The 17257-nt window shown below is 62.6% G+C and overlaps 3 protein-coding genes across 3 annotated transcripts in view; 1 reads left to right on the top strand and 2 right to left on the bottom strand.

Annotated features, from left to right (window-relative positions):
• The window catches only part of CNOT3 (CCR4-NOT transcription complex, subunit 3), a 14600-nt gene extending 14341 nt beyond the window's left edge, over nt 1-259 (bottom strand). The window contains exon 1 of the mRNA XM_004694078.2: nt 29-259. The gene's annotated coding sequence lies outside the window, so the exon portion shown is untranslated. The remainder of the gene's footprint in view (nt 1-28) is intronic.
• Nucleotides 260-3224: 2965 nt separating this feature from the next.
• On the bottom strand, nt 3225-14342 carry PRPF31 (pre-mRNA processing factor 31). Its single transcript, XM_004694303.2, has 14 exons — nt 14286-14342; nt 12312-12489; nt 12167-12227; nt 10795-10878; nt 10223-10320; nt 9490-9596; nt 8173-8342; nt 7201-7358; nt 6359-6448; nt 5308-5435; nt 5161-5233; nt 4497-4625; nt 4321-4419; nt 3225-3618 (listed from the first exon to the last, which is right to left on the bottom strand). The coding sequence occupies exons 2-14, from the start codon at nt 12486-12488 to the stop codon at nt 3493-3495; spliced, it is 1500 nt and encodes a 499-aa protein (XP_004694360.1). The 5' UTR covers nt 12489; nt 14286-14342; the 3' UTR covers nt 3225-3492.
• Nucleotides 14343-14669: 327 nt separating this feature from the next.
• TFPT (TCF3 (E2A) fusion partner (in childhood Leukemia)) overlaps nt 14670-17257 on the top strand; it is a 6576-nt gene continuing 3988 nt past the window's right edge. Inside the window, exons 1-2 of the mRNA XM_004694304.2 lie at nt 14670-14821; nt 15319-15577. Of these exons, the coding sequence (XP_004694361.1) occupies nt 14799-14821; nt 15319-15577 (282 nt within the window). The 5' untranslated portion in view covers nt 14670-14798. The remainder of the gene's footprint in view (nt 14822-15318; nt 15578-17257) is intronic.

Raw genomic sequence — 17257 nt, 5'->3', positions numbered from 1 at the left:
CCGGCCCAGTCGAGCCCGACGCTCTCACCACAGGAGCTGGCGCCGCCGCTGAGGAGCGTATCGCGACAGGCGGGGGAGGCGAGCACCCGCCGCCTTTTTCTCGCGCCCCAGGCCCGGGTGCTATCGCGATAGCGGCGCGGAGCGGAAGTGGGGTGGGGATAAATGGGCCCGGGGTGGTTCTGAAGACGGGGTCGGGGCTCTAGGGAGGCCGCGGCGTCTGCCGATGGCTCCGCGGAAGCTGACCGGGCCCGGTCCAAGATGGCGGCGGCGGAGGAGGCCTCCCTCCTCTCTTCTCGCCTCTGGCGCCGGCCCGCCCCCAGTTCCGAAAATAAGCCTCTCATTGCTCCTGCCGCACGTCGCTCTAGCCCCTCGGACGCAGCTTATTGGTTCTTGTCACGGATGCGGCCGACCCTCTCTCTCGGATTGGGCAATTGCTCCAAGGCGCGGCGTTCGATTGGCCTCCCGCGCAGGATGTCAGGATTGGCTCAGGTTTTCGTCTCCGCTCCTCCTCCTCCTCCTCCCGCCTCAGGGCACAACACGCCAGCGCGAGGGCTTACACGTCAGTCAACAGCCCTGAGTTGTGCTGATTGGATGGTCCCGCCCCCCTCTCCTAAACCAATTGGCGGGGGGGAGGAGTTAAATTGATCAGGGGCGGGAAGTCGCCCGTCAAGTTTAAGGCCATTTTTAATTGGTCATGTGCGTGGGGGCGGCCTATTCTGTCCTGAGCCATTGGTTGATCTTGGAAGTGGGTGGGGAAAGCGGAGGAAGGCGTGGAGAGTGGCGTTGGAGGCCGCGTCCCTAATGGCCGCCAGACAGGTGCCTTCAGCGCGGGGCGGAGCCGGAGCCTCGTGCCAATCAGAGCAGGCCCTGCCAGGGGCGGGCCCTCCTTTCCCTGGGGTCCGCGGCGGCCGTAACCCTGCCTCCCAGCTTGCCCGCGGCGTAGCGAGTGGGCGGCACCCATCGGTGAAGTGTTAAACCGGAGTAACCAGAGGCTTGGGACTGGGCTCATCCTTCATGTCTGGGTTCAGGCCAGGTGGGCCTGCTCCCTCCGTGCCTGTTTGGGACATCTGGGGCTCGCTCTCTGCACGAGTAAGTCGGCCCGAGACTGCGCCTCAGGTCTCTGGCACCCCGTCTGGCCCCATTGCTTGGGAGGCGTTTCTATCCTGCTCGGGACTGGTTATAGTGGTTCCCCTCTGCATCCCCTGGTTCCTGTGCCGGTCCTCCCACCCCCCCCCCCCAAGACGCTGCAGAAAGTGCAGGAACTACCTACCCGTTTCCTGCCTCCTAACCCTGCAGATCTCAGCTCTGACTTCTTTTGGGGGAGAAACTTCTTGACGTTAAGTCCTGAATACTCACAAGACCCCTGTTCATTCAGAATTATGTCCATACATAGGCCATCATTGTAGTTTTCGGTGTCCTCTGGACGTCGCAGCCCAATGCTTACCAGGAAGGAAGCGTTCAGTGCCTGCTGGCCGGCTGGCTGCACGCAGATAGCAGAGGAACGGCTGGTGTTTAGCTATTGCTAGGCACTGCTTTATGAACCACGGAGGCATGCACCCAGGGGCCCAGTCAAGCCGGGACACCAGGTGTGCCCACCTCCTCTAGGTGGGGCAAACAGAGAAACCCGAGTAAGACCCGCACCCTGTGGCAAGGGCGGAAGACTGCTGTCAGCATGCGACTGACAGTCGCTTGCACTCAGAGAAGTGAGTTCCCGATCTGCGTTCCCACAAGGTGCCCAGTGCCCCTGTGCTCCCCTGGCATTTCAGTTATTGCCCTAAAGATGCGCTGGCTGTTCCAATTGCGGGCCCTGGAGAGCCCCTAGGGATTTACTAAAATATGGACTGATTTTGGGGGCTCCGGGTAGTGCTCTTCTGGCATCTTCCGGGTGACAATGGACCGCGCTTGGAGTAACAGCGATCTGGAGCACTGACTCCCAAACGTGGCTCCCTGTTGAGGGAGGGAGGAACTTTCTTGCTTTCGACCAGTGAAATCAGCTTCCAGGGGTGGGAAATGACAATTTCTTAAAATCTTAAGATGAATACAACATGCTGTGATCTGAGAATTACTGATAGAGAATTTTCTAGAGCAGTGGGTCTCAAAGTGTGGTCCTTGGGTCAGCTGCACACACAACCCCTGCAAACCTGTTACAAACTCTTCTGAGTCCTACCACAGAGAAGCAATCAAATTCTGAGCCCGGCAATCACTTTAACAACTTTCAAGAAATTCTGGGGCATATTTTGAGGCTCTCTGTCCAAAGCATAGGTAGAGTTGTAGCGCCAGGTGACTCAGATTCTTTCCTGAGGTCTCCCTACTGCCCCACTGGAGGGGCCCAGGGAACCTCTAAGTAGGGCTGATCCACAGGCCAGTGGTAAATGTGAGGAAGGTTACATGACGTAGGCTCATCTGGCCATTAACAGGAACTTGAGCTGGGAGAAGGGAGACTCAGGATAGCTGATGCCCAGAGATATGGGCTGATGGAGGGAGTGGATCTGAGAAGTACAGAGCCCAAAGGGGTGATGGGAAGAAGACCCCCCAGAGAGGGACAGAAAGAGCAAGAGCTCGGCCAGGCAACGCAGGTCCAGCAGTTGAGAGGCCCAGCAGAAAGCGAGGCGGGCAGAGATGCAGGCACCACCTTCCCTGGGTGGGTCACTCCCAGGGTAGCCCAGGGCTCCCTCTCCGGGGCTCTGTGAGCGCAGCTCAGAGCACAGGATGTCCGGGTCCCGGTGGAGGTGGGCTCGTGACAAGCACTGGGGCTGCCTGAAGTGTTCCCTGCCCCCTGCCTCTGCATCTAAGCTTTACGCCGGAGTGAAGGAGCCTACTTCCCAAGGCACACGTCTCCGCGGGCCTCCCCACGGCTCACGCTGGCGGGGAAGGGAGCCTGTTTGCAATACCCAGGTCAGAGCTTGGTGCCCCAGGTGGGAGCACACTGATTAGAAACAAGAGCAGAGTACTGACGGTGAGGGAGCATCCTCCACACGGGGTAAGTAGGGACCTGGACGGGGGCCTGACCACCCCGTCTCAAAAGCCGGGGCTTGGAGCAGCCAGCTAAAAGCTTGGCCATCAGGATTGTGGATGCTGGCCCAGGGGTCTGCAGAAGGAGGGGACTTTTCCTTGGACCCCCAATGAGGAAGTGCCAGGCAGGGCTTGGCCCAGATTCCGCCTGGATCAGGAACCCAAGCTCTGTCTCCTCTGACAAATGACCACTTCCCAAGCACAGATCCCAGTAATGTGCTTTTAATTGCACTTTCTCCAAAAGTATCTCCTCTCCCGGCTAAAAAAGACAGTGTGCTGAAACTGCCCGGACCCCAAACGGGGCAGCAGTCTTGACGCTGGAGGCTGGGCCCCTTCGGGTGCCTCCGTGGCCAGACCTGGCACAAGTGGACGGTAGGGAAGGTCTCTGGGCCACACCTTCCAGCCCCACAGGACCCTGCTCCCTCCAGAAGGGCAGGGCCCCAAGTCCCTTCAGCGGGCAGCTGCGGGGGGCACGGCCCCTCAGGTGGACATGATGCCACTCTTCTCACCCTTGACCTTGAGGAACTCGGCCATGCTGGAGAAATACTTCTGGTTGGCTTCAGCCACCTTCTTCTCAGCAGCTTGTGGATTCACAATCTCCAGGCCCTGGGCAGGTGAAGGACATGGGGCGATGAGGAAAGCTAGTCTGGTCCGAGCTAGCAACCACCCGCTCCCCCCCCAGTGGGAGAGCTGAGAAGTCAGGACCTCCCAGGTCCTTTTGATGGGACTCAGGCAACAGAAGAGGCGCTGACCAGTCGCCAAAGCTGCCTACTGAACGCACGAGGGCTGGGCTTACTGTCTGCTGTCTGTCCTGTCCCCAGACCTTGACCGTCTGGGTGCTCAGAAAATACTGCTGACAGTGACGGAGCTGTTACCCCTCACGTTCCCGTGGGCCACACCAGCTCCCCGGGGCGTGAGCTCTGAGGGGGCAGGCGTGACAACTGGCCTGGCTCCACGATGTGCTCAGCGGTGGGACGAGGCTTCCCAGCCCCTCTAGCCCGACGTCTCACGCGGGCCCAGGTGGCCCCACCACCGGCGCCACCCGTAGGTGCAAGGATCCCGAGCCTCCGGGGGGGCCGCAGCCGACTCAGGAGGACACGGAGGACCGGATGCCCGGCCTGGGCCCGACGCAACCCCACAGACAGCGGGACGCACGGCCACGGCCGTTTCCCACCTCTGCTTCTGGCTAACCCAGCACTCAGTGCCTGGAAACAAGCTGTGTCCTCGAGCGCCATCTCCGTTCACGCACGGCGGGCTCGGGGGGGAAGGGCCGCCCAGACAGCAGGGAGGGGGCGGGCCGGCGAGTACCTGGAGTGGGGTGAAGGCCACACTTGAGGCAGTCCCCGAGGAGCGGTCGCGAATGGTGGACTTGCCGCCATACACCACACTCTGCTTCTGCAGGGTCCGCTGTGGGGCGGGCGGCGCACGCTGTCAGGGGCTGGCCACTCGGGTCGCGGCCGCCCTCCCCGCGCCCACAGCGGTACCTGCAGTGTCTTGGAAATCCTGGCTTTGGTGGCTTCGTTCACCTGTGTCTGCCGCACACGCCCGCTGCCCGACTTGCCCAGGTGTCCCAGGCTGAAGCCCAGGTCCTCCTGGTAGGCGTCCTCCTCAATCTGGGGGGGCGGTCTGCAGTGAGTCACCGTCTTGAGCAGCCCGAGGCCCAGGCTCACCCAGCAGCTGGGCCCACAGGTGGACCAGTGCGGTCCCTGGAGGGCGGCGCTCGCCAGGCCCAGCGGGCCCCCGGGCCAGCTGTGCACAGGGTGACGCGGGACCCAGCGAGGAGTCAGGACCGGTTTCTGCCCCCCGAGCCGACAGACGGGAGTGCTGTGCGCGCGCGAATCGGAACGGGTAAGGGGCACTAAGTTAGTCCCGCGGGGCCACACAGTGGCATCAGATGACGACGCCAGCGGGCGTCCCGCTCGGGAAGGGGCATGACGGGCGGGGCAAAGGGAGCGAAAGGGACTCGAGGGGGCCTGCGATGGCCTGGGGTGAGGGAAGCGCAGAGGGTGGCACAGTGCCCTTGGGGCTGGTGGCTGGGTGATGGCACCGTGGGAGCCAGGTGGTAAGATGGAAGACAAGGGCAGCAGGCAGGTGGGCACAGCGGCGAGGAAGGACCCCCGAAGCTCCGTGCAGGGGCCGGGCACCGACCTCTCCAAAGCTCATGCGGTTGGCCTGCTTCCGGATCTCCGTCAGCCCCAGCCGCTCCTTCATCTTGCGGTACCTTGGGGCAGGCACACCGCAGTCAGCTGGCTGGGTGCGAGCCCCCCCCTTCCTAGCAGCCCCTGGGGTGCTCACCGGCGGCCGCCTCGCTTCTTGCGCTGCCCATCCAGGGGCGCAGGCAGTGGCTTCACCTGCTTCACGGGTGGCGGCTCCTGCCACTTGTCGAACTTGCGCTCGATCTCGTCCTTCAGCTCGTAGCCCACCTGGGGGAGCGCGTGTCTGAGCGCGGGCTGGACACAGCACAGCCTCGGGCCTCACTCAGCACAGCACCCACCCGCCCACCCGAACCCCCGCAGCTCAGCGGCAGGGCCTCACTGCCCCCTCCCGCCCCAGGAGCTCCCTGGCACTTCCTCGGGCGAGCCTGGACCGCCACCTCAGCACCTCCCCCGCGGCCGTGCTGTCCTGGGCCCTCAGGGCTGCAGGCGACCTGCCCCACGTCCCGCCACTGCCTCTCCTGGGCTTGCTGCGCCTCGGCCTCAGGACCTGAGCACTGACCGTTTTCTCCGCCGGGGTCAGTCTCTGCCCGGCCGTCAAGGGATGCATCTGCTAACCTCACCCAGGTCAGCCCAAGCCGAGCTTGCTCAGCAAAGCCTCCCTGACGCGCGGCTACCTCAGCCTCCGACTGCCTGCTGACAACACCGTACGCTCCTGTCTGGCGTTTGCTCGCTGTACCACGGGCGTGTCGCGTCTGCCTTCTCCATGACAACGGCAGCGCCACGGGCCCGGGCCGTCTGCGTCCGCACAGCCAGCGCGCCCCTGCGGTGTCCTGGCGCGGAGGCCGTCGGAGCGACGCTGCGTGCGGAGGCAGCGCCTGCCTGGGGACCAGGACAGCAACTACGCGCAGGACAGAGGCCTCAGCTGTCTCCAGGACCGCCCACTGCAGAAGGCAGGGGCTGAGCAAGCATGGGCTGAGGGTGACCCGTCCTCATCTCAGCCCTGGAATGGCGCCCTGCGTGACCCAGGGATGGTCCGGTGACAAAGCCGACTGCTGCGAAGTTTACGGGACTTGCTGTCGCAGCAGCAGGACGAGTCCGGGGAGAGGCGCAGAGATGGCGGCCACGGGCACAGCACGCTCAAGGGTCTCCCGGCAGACCAGCGGCCCCTCGGGCAGCCGCGAGCGCCTCACCTTGCCCTCCGCGCTCTCGTGGAAGCTGTCCACGCGGGCTGCCAGCGTGCACTTGGCGGCCACCAGCCGGGCCGCCTTCCGCCGGAGGTCCTGGAGCAGGGCAAGGGAGGCAGAGCTGAGCGTGCGGGCGGACGGGAGCCCCCCGCCCGCCGCCCGCGGCGCGGCCCGCTCCTGCCGCGGCGGTGGCCGAGTGAGATCATGCGGGCTTTCTTTCGGCCACCTTGTAACGAATGTTAAACGCGTAGACTAGTGGGTATGAGAACCATGCTGCCACAGGGGAGAAGAGCTAAGCGGTCATGAAAGAGGAGCTACCCATCTGGATCGCGAACTGACAGGGGCCGGCTGGAAGACACCAAGAGGCGTGTAAGACCCACAGCCACAGAAACGGCAGCGGCGGTGACCCAACAATGAACTCAACCTTGCCCAAAGTCTGGCCCTGGCTGGCGCCGGGCACTGATCTTCCCTGGCCGAGGCAACCTGGGTGCAAGGGATCGGCCCGCCCAGCCCCGTCACAGGTAGCCACTGAGCCCAGCAGAGGACACTGAGCACCGGGGCCTGCTGGGCTCCGAGCCCTGGCGAGGGGGCCAGGACGCCGGCGAGGTCTCGGGAAGCCAGGGCCAGTCTTCTGAACGCTGACCCGCCTCTTCCCTGGCAGGGGCAACGGGCTGATACAGACCGTGGCTTCCTGAGCCCCCGGCGGGTCACTGAACCTCGGGGCCGTGTTTGGGGGTACCCTGGACTGAAAAGCTGACATGCACGCGGCGTGGTAGGCGTGCGGCCTTAGCAAATGTGGGGGCACTGCGGTCCCCAGCGATGCGGGGCGGCACCCAGCCGGGGCTCACCGGGGGCAGGGACTGCACGATGTCACTGTGGTAAATGTAGCCCGTGTGGGGCAGCACGGAGGTGGACGAGAAGCCCGACAGTGTCTTGCGCTGGGCTCCGAGCAGCATGATGTTGCAGGCGGGCATCTTGGACAGGTTGGTCAGGCCACCGGCCACGCCTGCAGTGGCAGAGGGAGAGGGGCCACAGGTGGGCACAGTCTGGGTTCAGTGAGTACTGCACCCTCGCAGGCCGCGTGAGGGCGGGCTCCTGACTCCCTTCGGAGCGGGGCTCAGGGCGGGGAAGCCAGTGCCTAAGGGTGACAGGGACCCCGGCCAGAGTCGGCAGCCCGCACGTCCCTGCTCTGGGCTGTGTCCTGTGGGTGCTACGTTCTCACTAGCCAGGGCATAAGTGCCTCCACCCGCAGCTGGTGTGGACTGGCTCGGCGCTCCCTGTGAGCCGCAGGCGGGTCAGAGTTTCTCCCTGTGGGCACTGCTGTGTGCAGGCCCGGTGCTCTGGAGGACTGGGGCCCGTCTCACCACACGAGCAAATCTTTAAGAGCAGCCCCGCACGGCGTGGTGGCAGAGCTGTGGGCAATGACCAAACTCCCCCAGCTATCTTTTGGGGTGGAAAGCTCTAGAAGCCCAAGGGGCTTTGAGACTGCAGACAGTGCCCGGGGAGCAGGGGACCCGCCCTACTCCTGCCACACTGCCAGGCGGGAGAAATGAGGCTCAGGGCAGAGCTGGCGCCCACCAGGCTCGTGGTCAGCTTCCACGGCAGCCTGGTAGCCCCCGGCTGTGCCTGGGGTTCCAGGGCTAACCAGGGCAGGGCACCCTTCCTGTGTCCAGAGAGGCGGACTTCCGCCATCTGCAGGAGGTGGCGGGGTGGGCCTGGGCCTGTGGGGCCAAAGCGCATTACACAGAAAAGGCTGATGACTCGCTGGGGTCACCCAACTGTGGACCCGAGGACGCGCTCCACTGGGCCTAGCACCTCACCCATGATCTTGGCGGCTGTGGACGCCCCGATGATGATGGAGAGGTTGGGCGCGATGAAGGACATCCGGGACTCCACGTACTCGTAGATGCGGTGCTTGGAGGCGTTCAGCTCCAGGGCCATGTCACAGGCCTCCTCCAGCCGCTCGAGCTCCTCCTCGGACAGCTGCTGCCTGTGGGGCGGGGAAAGGCTGGAGCGGACGGCACCCCCAACCCTGGCCCATGGTGGGGCGGCCGTGCACCTGCTGTGTTGCACATGCGCCTGGACACAGGGCCTGAGGCCCGGAAGCGAGGGCAGCCGGGCGCTGCTGGGCCAGTCTGGCCTGGCTCTGCCCGGCCTGCTCTCCGCTGCAGGAGGCAACCCCTCTCCCCGGAACTCCTTTCCCACGCTCCCCTCCCAGCTCCCCGCCCAGCCCTCCTCCTTCGGCCTCAGCCTCGAGTCCTGCTCGGCCACCACCGAGACTGTCGGGGACGGACCACGGCTGCCGCCAGCCAGGCCTAGCGACGGCCGCTGCACTTCTCAGACTCCCCGTCGGCCTGCGCTCAGAGAGCGGGGGACAGCACACGGGGCTGATGGCCGCCGCAGCTGCTGCCCAGGGGCTGAGCCCAAAGCCCGGCCCGGCCCCTCAGCTCCCACGGCGCTCACAGGACAGGGCCGCGCGGCCATGGGAACGCGCGAGGTCATGGCCCAGCAGCGGCGAGCCAAGGCCGCTCTGTTTCTCCACTAGGGAGCTGGCAACGCCCCCCTCCCCGGGACCCCGCCAGCCCGCACCACAGCCGCCTGGCGCGTGCCCCTCAGCCCTGCACCTCAGTACACACCTGCTTCCTCCCAGACAGGAGTCGAGGGAGGGCACCCCCAGCCTGCTACATTCTGCGCCCGCCCCCAGGACGGCACCCCTGCCAATGTCTGTCAGTGCACAGGCGGCGGCCCAGGGAGAGCTCCCGCCACAGCCTCCACTCTGGGTTCACGGGGATCGCTGACGTCAGGCGCGGGCAGAGGCCCGGAGAGCCAAGCCAATTCCCTCCCTCCGCCCCCTCCTAGCCACATTCGTTCCAGCCGTGGGCAGCGCGTAGGACACACACATTCCTATGTCTGGGCTCCTCCTCGGCCCAGCCTCAAACCAGACTCCAGGCGTCCTCGTTCTCTGGGGGCCCCCGGGCCCCGCAAGGCACCTGGCTTGCAGGAGGCACCTGTCACACACTGGACGTGAAGCAGACCATCCTGAGAGTGACTCGTGCCACCAGGCCCCGAGATCACCGTCTGCTGGCATGGGGGCTGAGGCTGGCCCCAGGGCCACTTTCTCCCTGCTGGGTACGCACCCCTGGGTGGTGGAAGCCGTGACGCTGACGACCATGATGGTGGCGTTGGTCAGGATCTGCTGCAGGTTTTCGTTGTTCTTGCACTTGTCCAGGCTGTTGCCCAGCTCCTGTGGGGTGGCCAGAGCAGGGCACGGGACTCAGGAGGCGCCTCCACCCCTTGGCCTGACCTCCCTCCATACTCGCTGAGGGAGTCAGAGGCATCTGGTCTCATCTCTGCCACCCCCTCGCTCTCATCCCTGAAGGGGCCATGGTTTGTGGCCACCGTGGCTCTCAAGCCACCTTCCCCTATCTGTGTGGCTGCCCTGTCGGCCTGTGGTCTGCTTCAGATAACGCTTGCTCTGACCCATGGAGAAGCACTGGCTCGGGCAGGGCTGGGTGGGTGGGAAAGTGGGTGGGGCTCCTCTCAAGCTTCCTGAATGGGCTCTGACCCTGCCAGAGACGCTGAGGCCCAGTGATGGCGGAGCTGGAAATCCTCCCGCCAGGCCCGCACCTCCTGACCCCCAGTGCCTCCCGGCCTGGGCAGGCAGTCCGGCCCTGCGGCCTCCGGTATCACTCCTTCTGGCTCTTCCACCTGCCCTCTGTCCCCATCCTACCCCCACCAGGAACATTCTGGCCAAAAGTTGAGCGAGGGGAGCTCCCCCACGTCCCCCAACTGAGACGGGGCTGCGAGCCGGTGCTGCCTACCTCCACTTACGCTAAAGTCCTCCCAGCTTCCCCTCCTCTCTGCACTCACCTTGACCGTGCGGATGTAATCCAGCGCGTTGGGGACCAGGGACTCCAGTTCGGGGAATCGCTTCGAGTACTTGTCCCGGATGAACTTATGGATGATGTCTGGGGCGCACGGGGTGGGAGATGCCGATGAGGCCGACTCTGCTGCTTCATTCCCCCTCCCTCACTAACTGAACCGTGACCTTTGCGCGGGGTGCTAGGCGCCCAGCATAAGGCTACAACTCTCGGCGACCCCTGCTGCCAAATGCAGCCGCACGAGCGTGAGAACAAGCTCTCCTCGTCTCTCCCGTGTGGCTGGTGCGATGGGGAGACGCTGGCCGCTCAACGAGACGGAGCCGGGGCACCTGAGGCCGCTACACCGGCCTGGAGCGCTCACCAGACTTTCCAGGAGAGGAAAGCACACCTCCTTCCGACTCAAGCCACGCGACAGCAGTGGCAGCTGGGCCTGAGCTAACGGGAGGGCCTGGGGGTGGCACCAGGAAAGGCCTGAGGGTGCCTGGCGCTCCCGCACCGCGAGGCAGCAGCTGGCTGTGAAGGGCGGCGGCAGGCTGGCTCTGCGGCCCTTCTCGCACTCACTCAGCTCATTCTCGATCTCCACAGTCAGGTTGTTGGCGTCCACAATGACGCGGTATTCCGGGGCTGCCTCCACGGGTCCCATCACTGGGGGCAAGAAAGCCTGATGTGAGGGTGAGTCTAAGACCCCCTTCCGGGTCCACAGCCAGGGGGGCTGGGGGAGCAGAGGCTCAAGAGACAGCCAGGGGAGATACTACATGGCCACAAACACCCCATTCCTCCCTCCACTCTGTCCCTAGGACCGCACTGGCTGGACCCTCTCTTGCCCTGAAACTAAACACTCTCCTGGCTCCCCAAACTCCCCAGATGCCAGAAGCCCCTCGAGGACAAGTAGTGTTTCCTGGGCTGCCGGGAATGAGGAGCATGAGGAACCTTCCCCCAGCTCCAGGGAGGGTCAGCAGCTGCTCACTCCCCACGCACTCCCACCACCGCCATTAAACTCAACAGCCACCCAGTCTTGACATCTTCTCAACTCCTCTGCCATGTTCTAGGTGACGTCAGACAATGTCACTTTCTGCCTCCCCACAGCTCTCTGGACTGAGGTGAGATGACCCCCTCCTAAGGCACCTCTTTCTCCCATGCGCTGGCCCTGCACGCAGCCTGGCCAGTATACTCTAGCTCCAAAGGCCCCCTCAGAGACCGGGACTTCCTGCCCCTGAAGCAGGCCTGGCCCCTCCTCACAGCCAGCCCAGCTCAGCAAGTGTCCTGCGCCTGGCCTAGATGCACCAATGCCTGCACCTTCTCAGGGCCGGCTCAGCTCCATGGCATCACTTCAAGAGTGAGTCACCTGGAAACCGCCGGTAACGCCCCAGCCACACGGCCCCCCACAGCCTCCTGCTGCCAGCAGTTTTGTCCCAGAGCCCCATCGCGACAGGAAGGGCAGGACGAAGAGGGGAGTAGAGGATCGCCCTCTCGTAGCTGACGTGAACGTCCCAGATGCGACCCAGTGCGAGTCACGTGGAAGGGAGAAGTCCAGGCGGTGCTCTGCCAGTCCTTCCTGATTACCAAACAGCACCGGCGCCCAGCCACAGCAGCAGCGGCCTCCCTCTTTAGGTAAGCATTAGGAAAAGACGGTACTGACCTCGAGAAAACACAGCGACTCATCACTGTGGAAACTGGACCACAGTTTACAAGTGTAGGGAAACTCCTCTAACTGGACAATGAATCGCTGAGGTCGGGGAAACCTCGAGTTGCATCCAGTCACAACTGCTCAGCGCAGGGCAATGATGGGGGATACTTTTAGGGGGCAGGGGCTGGGTTGGGATGAAAAAAAAAAAGGCTCTGGAAAAGGCAGAGAGGAAGACAGACCCAACTTTCAAGGTCACAGGCAGCCAGAGTCAAGAGACCAGGCAGGCGGAAGCAGAGGGGTAAGTACCTTCTGAAGCCTTGGCTTGCTTACTGATGTAGTCCTCGATCTTCATCATGATCTCGGCAAACTGGTGATTAAGGAGATGGGTGAGAACCTAGGGCTGGCCCATGTCCCTGGCCCCATGACCCCTGCTTCTTTCTGATCTGCTTACCATCTTGCTGTCCCACAACTTGGCAATGCTCTTGACTGAGTCCCCAGAGAGATCCAGCTGTGTTTCCTCCTGCACATCTTCGATCGTTGGCTCCTCTTCCTCCTCCCCATAGCTTCCCCCTTCCTCCTCATCAGCTGCCTCCTCCAGGTCAGCCAGGAGCTCATCTGCCAGAGACATCCTGCAGAGTGGGAGAGAATGGGCTTCCCTCAAACCCTGTCCCCGCTAAGCTCCTTCTCGTTCTCCCTCGGGAGGCCCTGGGCCCCCTCCGCCAGCCCCACTAGCTAGCTGGCTCCATCGGTACAGGCAACCGTTGACCTTGGCTTCCAGCTCCCAGCTGTGCCTGGCGCGTAACAGGAGCTCGGCAGGTACCTGCTGGAAGAGTCCACACACATGCCTTCTAGGACCTGGACGGTCACCAGTCACACCCACGCCCTGGACAAGATTCATGTCCTACAGGCCCCGTCTCCCTGAGACTCTAGGGAGACATCCCTTTAGGAGAGGTGACTTCTGCTCACATCTCTCTCCCACCCCGTAATCTTAACCCCCCACGCCCTTGTTGGGCCCCAAATGGGTGACAGATATGCTAAAAGACTGACTGAGCCATCAGAGCAGCCAGGTAGGGTCTCGTAGTCTACGGCACCCCAGGAGGCCACTGCTGACCACAAGTCGCCTCCCTTCCACCCCCAGGACTGTACAAGTGTATTTCCCACAAGTCCCGTGGAAAGGCTGGCACCACTGTCCCACAGGGGTACCCCACTATTCTATCTTCCCCACTGCTTTGTTTTTCTTAAAGAACTCTTCCCCTTCTTGGGCTTCTCCTCTCCCTGAGCCAAGCCCTTCCCCGCTCCCTCCCCTTCTGTGGTCAGCTTCCTCACCAGTATAACAGAGACACACAGCTATAGTTCACACACCATGAACCTTGCTCTTACATTCTGTTTCAATCTGTCATTCTACAGATTCTGCTACATCTACTGTCTTTTCTACTTTTCCTCTCTCCAACTCCCCTTATATCCACTTGACTCTTCTGTCTTCCCTTTCTCTTCACCTCAGAAACCTCAGTTAGGCAGATTATCAATGTCTATTAGTTTATAATTACTTGTTTTATCAGCTCATCTGCTTTTATGTTTATATTACTCACAGACGTGAAGCTCCCGAGTATCTCTCTTTCTTGCTTACTTCAGTCCGAGTAATCCCCTCGAACTACTTCACTTTGCTGTAAGTGGCACACTTCATCCTTCCCGACGGCTGAATGGTATTTCTTATGTGGGCAAGTCATGCCTCTTGACCCCATTCTCTATTGGGGGTACTCAGGTAGCCTAGCTGTTGTGGCTGATGCCGACCAGCCATTATGTCTTGAGTTTGAGTCCTCTCTGACCCGAGGCTAGATACTCTTGGACTGTAACACATCTTATTAGTGCTTGAGTTCGCCTCAAGGCTTCACAGGGTCTCCAAATTACTAACACTTCGCTTAGTGCCTGTGTCCCCCGAAGGTAAAATTTCCGCAAGGAATTCACGCTCGCTGTCCCTAGCGTGCAGAGGCACCGCTTGTCACCACGCTAGGATGACCTTGCCTGGTTCCAGCCAGCCCCTCCAGCCGCTCCTCTACCACGACTCCATGAGTCCGCCCCGCATTCCTTTAGCTCGTCAACTTCTTCCCTCGCACTTTCTACTGGCTCTCGTCTGCCGTGCCAGCTGCCGGCCCAAGCACCCCAGCGCAGGCGAGGTAGGATCTTGGTGGTACACACCGGCACGCTGGGGCGCTCCCCCACGTGCGGCTGTTTAATAACTGTCAGCCTAAGCCTCTCTCCTCCCCCAGGCGCCAAGCAAAGCTCTACGAGGGCCGGGGACGTTTGTTCCGGGGCTCCCACACCGTCTGCGCGCGTAAGGCGTCCGAGCCGTCCACCGAGGCAAGAGGACCCGCCTTCCCGACACAGGGGAGACGGTTCCGTCCTGCCCTCGCGGGCCCACACTCACCTCTTCCCTCCGCGCCCGACGGTCTCTAGGAAAACCGCGTCCCGACAGCGGCGGCGCTCAGTGATGACGCCTCAGCCCGCGCCGCGAGCGAGGCCGAGCTGCGCGCTGATTGGCCCCCGCCCCGCGCCGAGGCCGCCTTGCAACAACAACTTTATTGGCAGCGGGCGCGAGGCAGAGAAGGGCGAGCAGGGGCGAGGAGGCGCTGTCGGCCACCGCCCGCCCAGAACCGAGCCTGCCGGGGGGGGCCGCCGGCGTCCACGCCCGGGGGTCGAGTCAAGCATTAAGAGCGCGGCCACTCAGACGACGGCGGGGGCGTCCCACGACAGAGCGAGACCTGGAAGCCGGGGCTGGGGGGGAGGGGCTGGCAAGCGGAGCCGGAAGCAGGAAACTACGGTTCCCCGAAGGCGTAGCGGCTGCCTGGCCGCGGAGCCTCATGGGACAGAGAGTTTTACGGACGACAGCCTAGGGCTTAGGCGGCGAGGCTGAACGTCCTGCGGCCAAGGGCGCCGGGCGATGGAACTGGAGCAGAGAGAGGGGTAAGTGGTGGGGGTGAGCAGCGAGTCCCAAAGGCCGTGCGACTTCGCCACGAGCTGCTTTCATCTCGAGGGCTGGTGGGGGCTGCAGCTCTGCATCCGCTGTCGCCGAGTCCTCAGGGACAGGGGTCTGCAGTGCCCCGCACCCTCGGGCAGGAGGCCAGGGACCTGGGCCCCCGGGTCTGAGGGAAGGGAGGTTGGAGGCCTGGACTCCAGGGTCTGAGTGAAGAGGTGGCGCCTAGATCTCCGCGAGCCCTTGGGGAGCAAGATTCTGGAGGTCCGCGCTCCCGGGTCCCAGAAGGGTTCGGGGTTCGAACGCTCGTGCGCCCTGGGAATAAGCTGGGGGGTTGGACTGCCGGCTGGGAGGGAGCGGCGGGGGCTGGACGCCTGGTCTGCGAGAGACGGGGCTGGAAGTGGAGTCCCAGGTCTGAGGGACGAGGGAGCTAGAGCAGAGTGTCGGGTCTCTGAACCCAGCTCGCCCTCCCCTGCCACCCTCCCAGGACGATGGCAGCTGTGGGCTTCGAAGAGTTCTCGGCGCCGCCGGGCTCCGAGCTGGCCCTGCCTCCGCTGTTCGGTGGTCACATCCTAGAGAGTGAGCTGGAGACCGAAGTAGAGTTTGTGGCTGGGGGTTTGGGCGGTTCGGGACTCCGGGAACGAGAGGAAGAGGAAGAGGCTGCCCGAGGCCGGCGGCGACGCCAGCGGGAACTAAATCGCAGGAAGTACCAAGCACTAGGTCGGCGCTGCCGGGAGATCGAACAGGTAGGTGAGTGCGGATTCCCCAGTTTGGAGAGCCCCTGGCCTAAATTACCGCCTCCTCCCATTCTCTGCCTGGACACCTGCCCAGCTTTACTCAGCTGAATGGGACTGGCATTCATTGCTCCTTTCTTCTGCATGGATTATAGCCAGGCACCCAGAGAGCTGTCTCCCCAGAGTTCCTGACAACAGAACTGGGGGGAAGTGACACCCCTGCGCCCCACTGATAAAGCTCTTCAGATTTCCCCAATTCCCAATGCCTGTGACGCCACCCACCCATCCATCTTGCTTTTGGGTCTCTCTGTATCTTTGCCCCTTCATCCCCCTGGCCCCTGCCCTGGACCTAGGTCTTCTGGCTGAAGCACTTGTTATCAGCCTTTCTGAGAAAGACGAGGAGCACTGGGCCGGCCCCGCCCGGAAAGACCTCCGACACGTGTGCCAGGGCTTGGATTGTCTTTTTCCTGGAAAGTCAGGAAGACTGCCGAAATGTTTCAAATGGAGGGCTAGAGCTGGGGGTGGGTGGTGTTTGTGGACAACCAGTCTACAAATAGTGGGTGGCTAGCTGGGTGGCCAGACCCCAGGGAGGTATCATAGTTGTGGAAACAGTAAGCTCAAGGTCAGGTGTCTCGGGTTGCTGCTGAGCACTGGTGCCCAGTAGCCCTTGCAGCTCCAGGTGGCCTGCAGGGTGGCAGCTGTGCCTTCATGCCACGTGGTAGGCTCACGGTATGCATGTCCTCCCGCTTTCTCTTTTCATGAGGACACTGTATACTGGGTAAGGGCTCATTCTTGTGACCCCTTAACTCAATCACCTCTGAAGAACTCGTGTCCAACTAGGTCTTAAGTGAGGAGACAACTTACCTTTTTAGGGGAATACCATTCAGCCCACCGCAGAGGTGCTGGAGCTCTGGGAGAGGCCAGAGATTAGGGAAGAGACTGGTTTGGGGATTCAGGTGGAATAGGAGGGGACTGAGAAGGGGTGGTTGTCAAAGAGACAGAAGGGGATGTGGCCAAGAACAAATAGGGACGCTCTGTTTGAGCCCTGTCTGGGCTAAGCAGCATGCGGGGCTGACTGGAGGAAAAAGTGTACTCATTGAGCACTTTGGGGGACACTAAGCTCACCCAGGACTGGAGAGTTCAGCTGAGAAGAGACCTGCATGCCAGGCCAAGGGTAGAAGGGACACGGGAATGCCAGGAGCAGGTCTGCCCTGGTATTGACCCTAAGGCCTGAAGCTACACCAGCGCCAAGCGCGCTCACACACCCTGCGGCAGCGCTCCTGCTCAGCACCTGGGACAGCGACCAACCGGTTCCGGTGCTGCCAGTTCAGGGTTGTGCAAATACAGGTGTGGAGGTGCAGAAGGCTGTAGAGATAGCCAGGCACAACGCACAGAAACCGGATGCTATGTATCTTGCCAGGCAGCTTTGGCCTCTACAACCTGCAGCTCAGGAGGAGAATGGCTCTTCCCTCCGCGCCTACCCATGTCCTCTCTCGCTTTCAAGACTCCCCAGAGTACCCACTCTTAGCTCTATCTGCTGGTGTGGACCCAGGGCTCTTGCGACCCTTCCCCTCCTGCCCCCAGCTAGTCGAACAGGTGAGTGGCCACCTGAAGGCACCTGGTCCTTGTCTCATGCAGAGCTGGCATTTGCGCCGCTGCTCCTAACCCTACTCCACTTGAAGTTGGTTGTTG

This window comes from Condylura cristata, unplaced genomic scaffold (assembly GCF_000260355.1).
Source record: "Condylura cristata isolate star-nosed mole 26May11 unplaced genomic scaffold, ConCri1.0 scaffold00041, whole genome shotgun sequence".
Classification (NCBI taxonomy): domain Eukaryota; kingdom Metazoa; phylum Chordata; class Mammalia; order Eulipotyphla; family Talpidae; genus Condylura; species Condylura cristata.
Note: the sequence above shows the minus strand (reverse complement) of the source record. Positions and strands in the feature narration are given on the sequence as shown.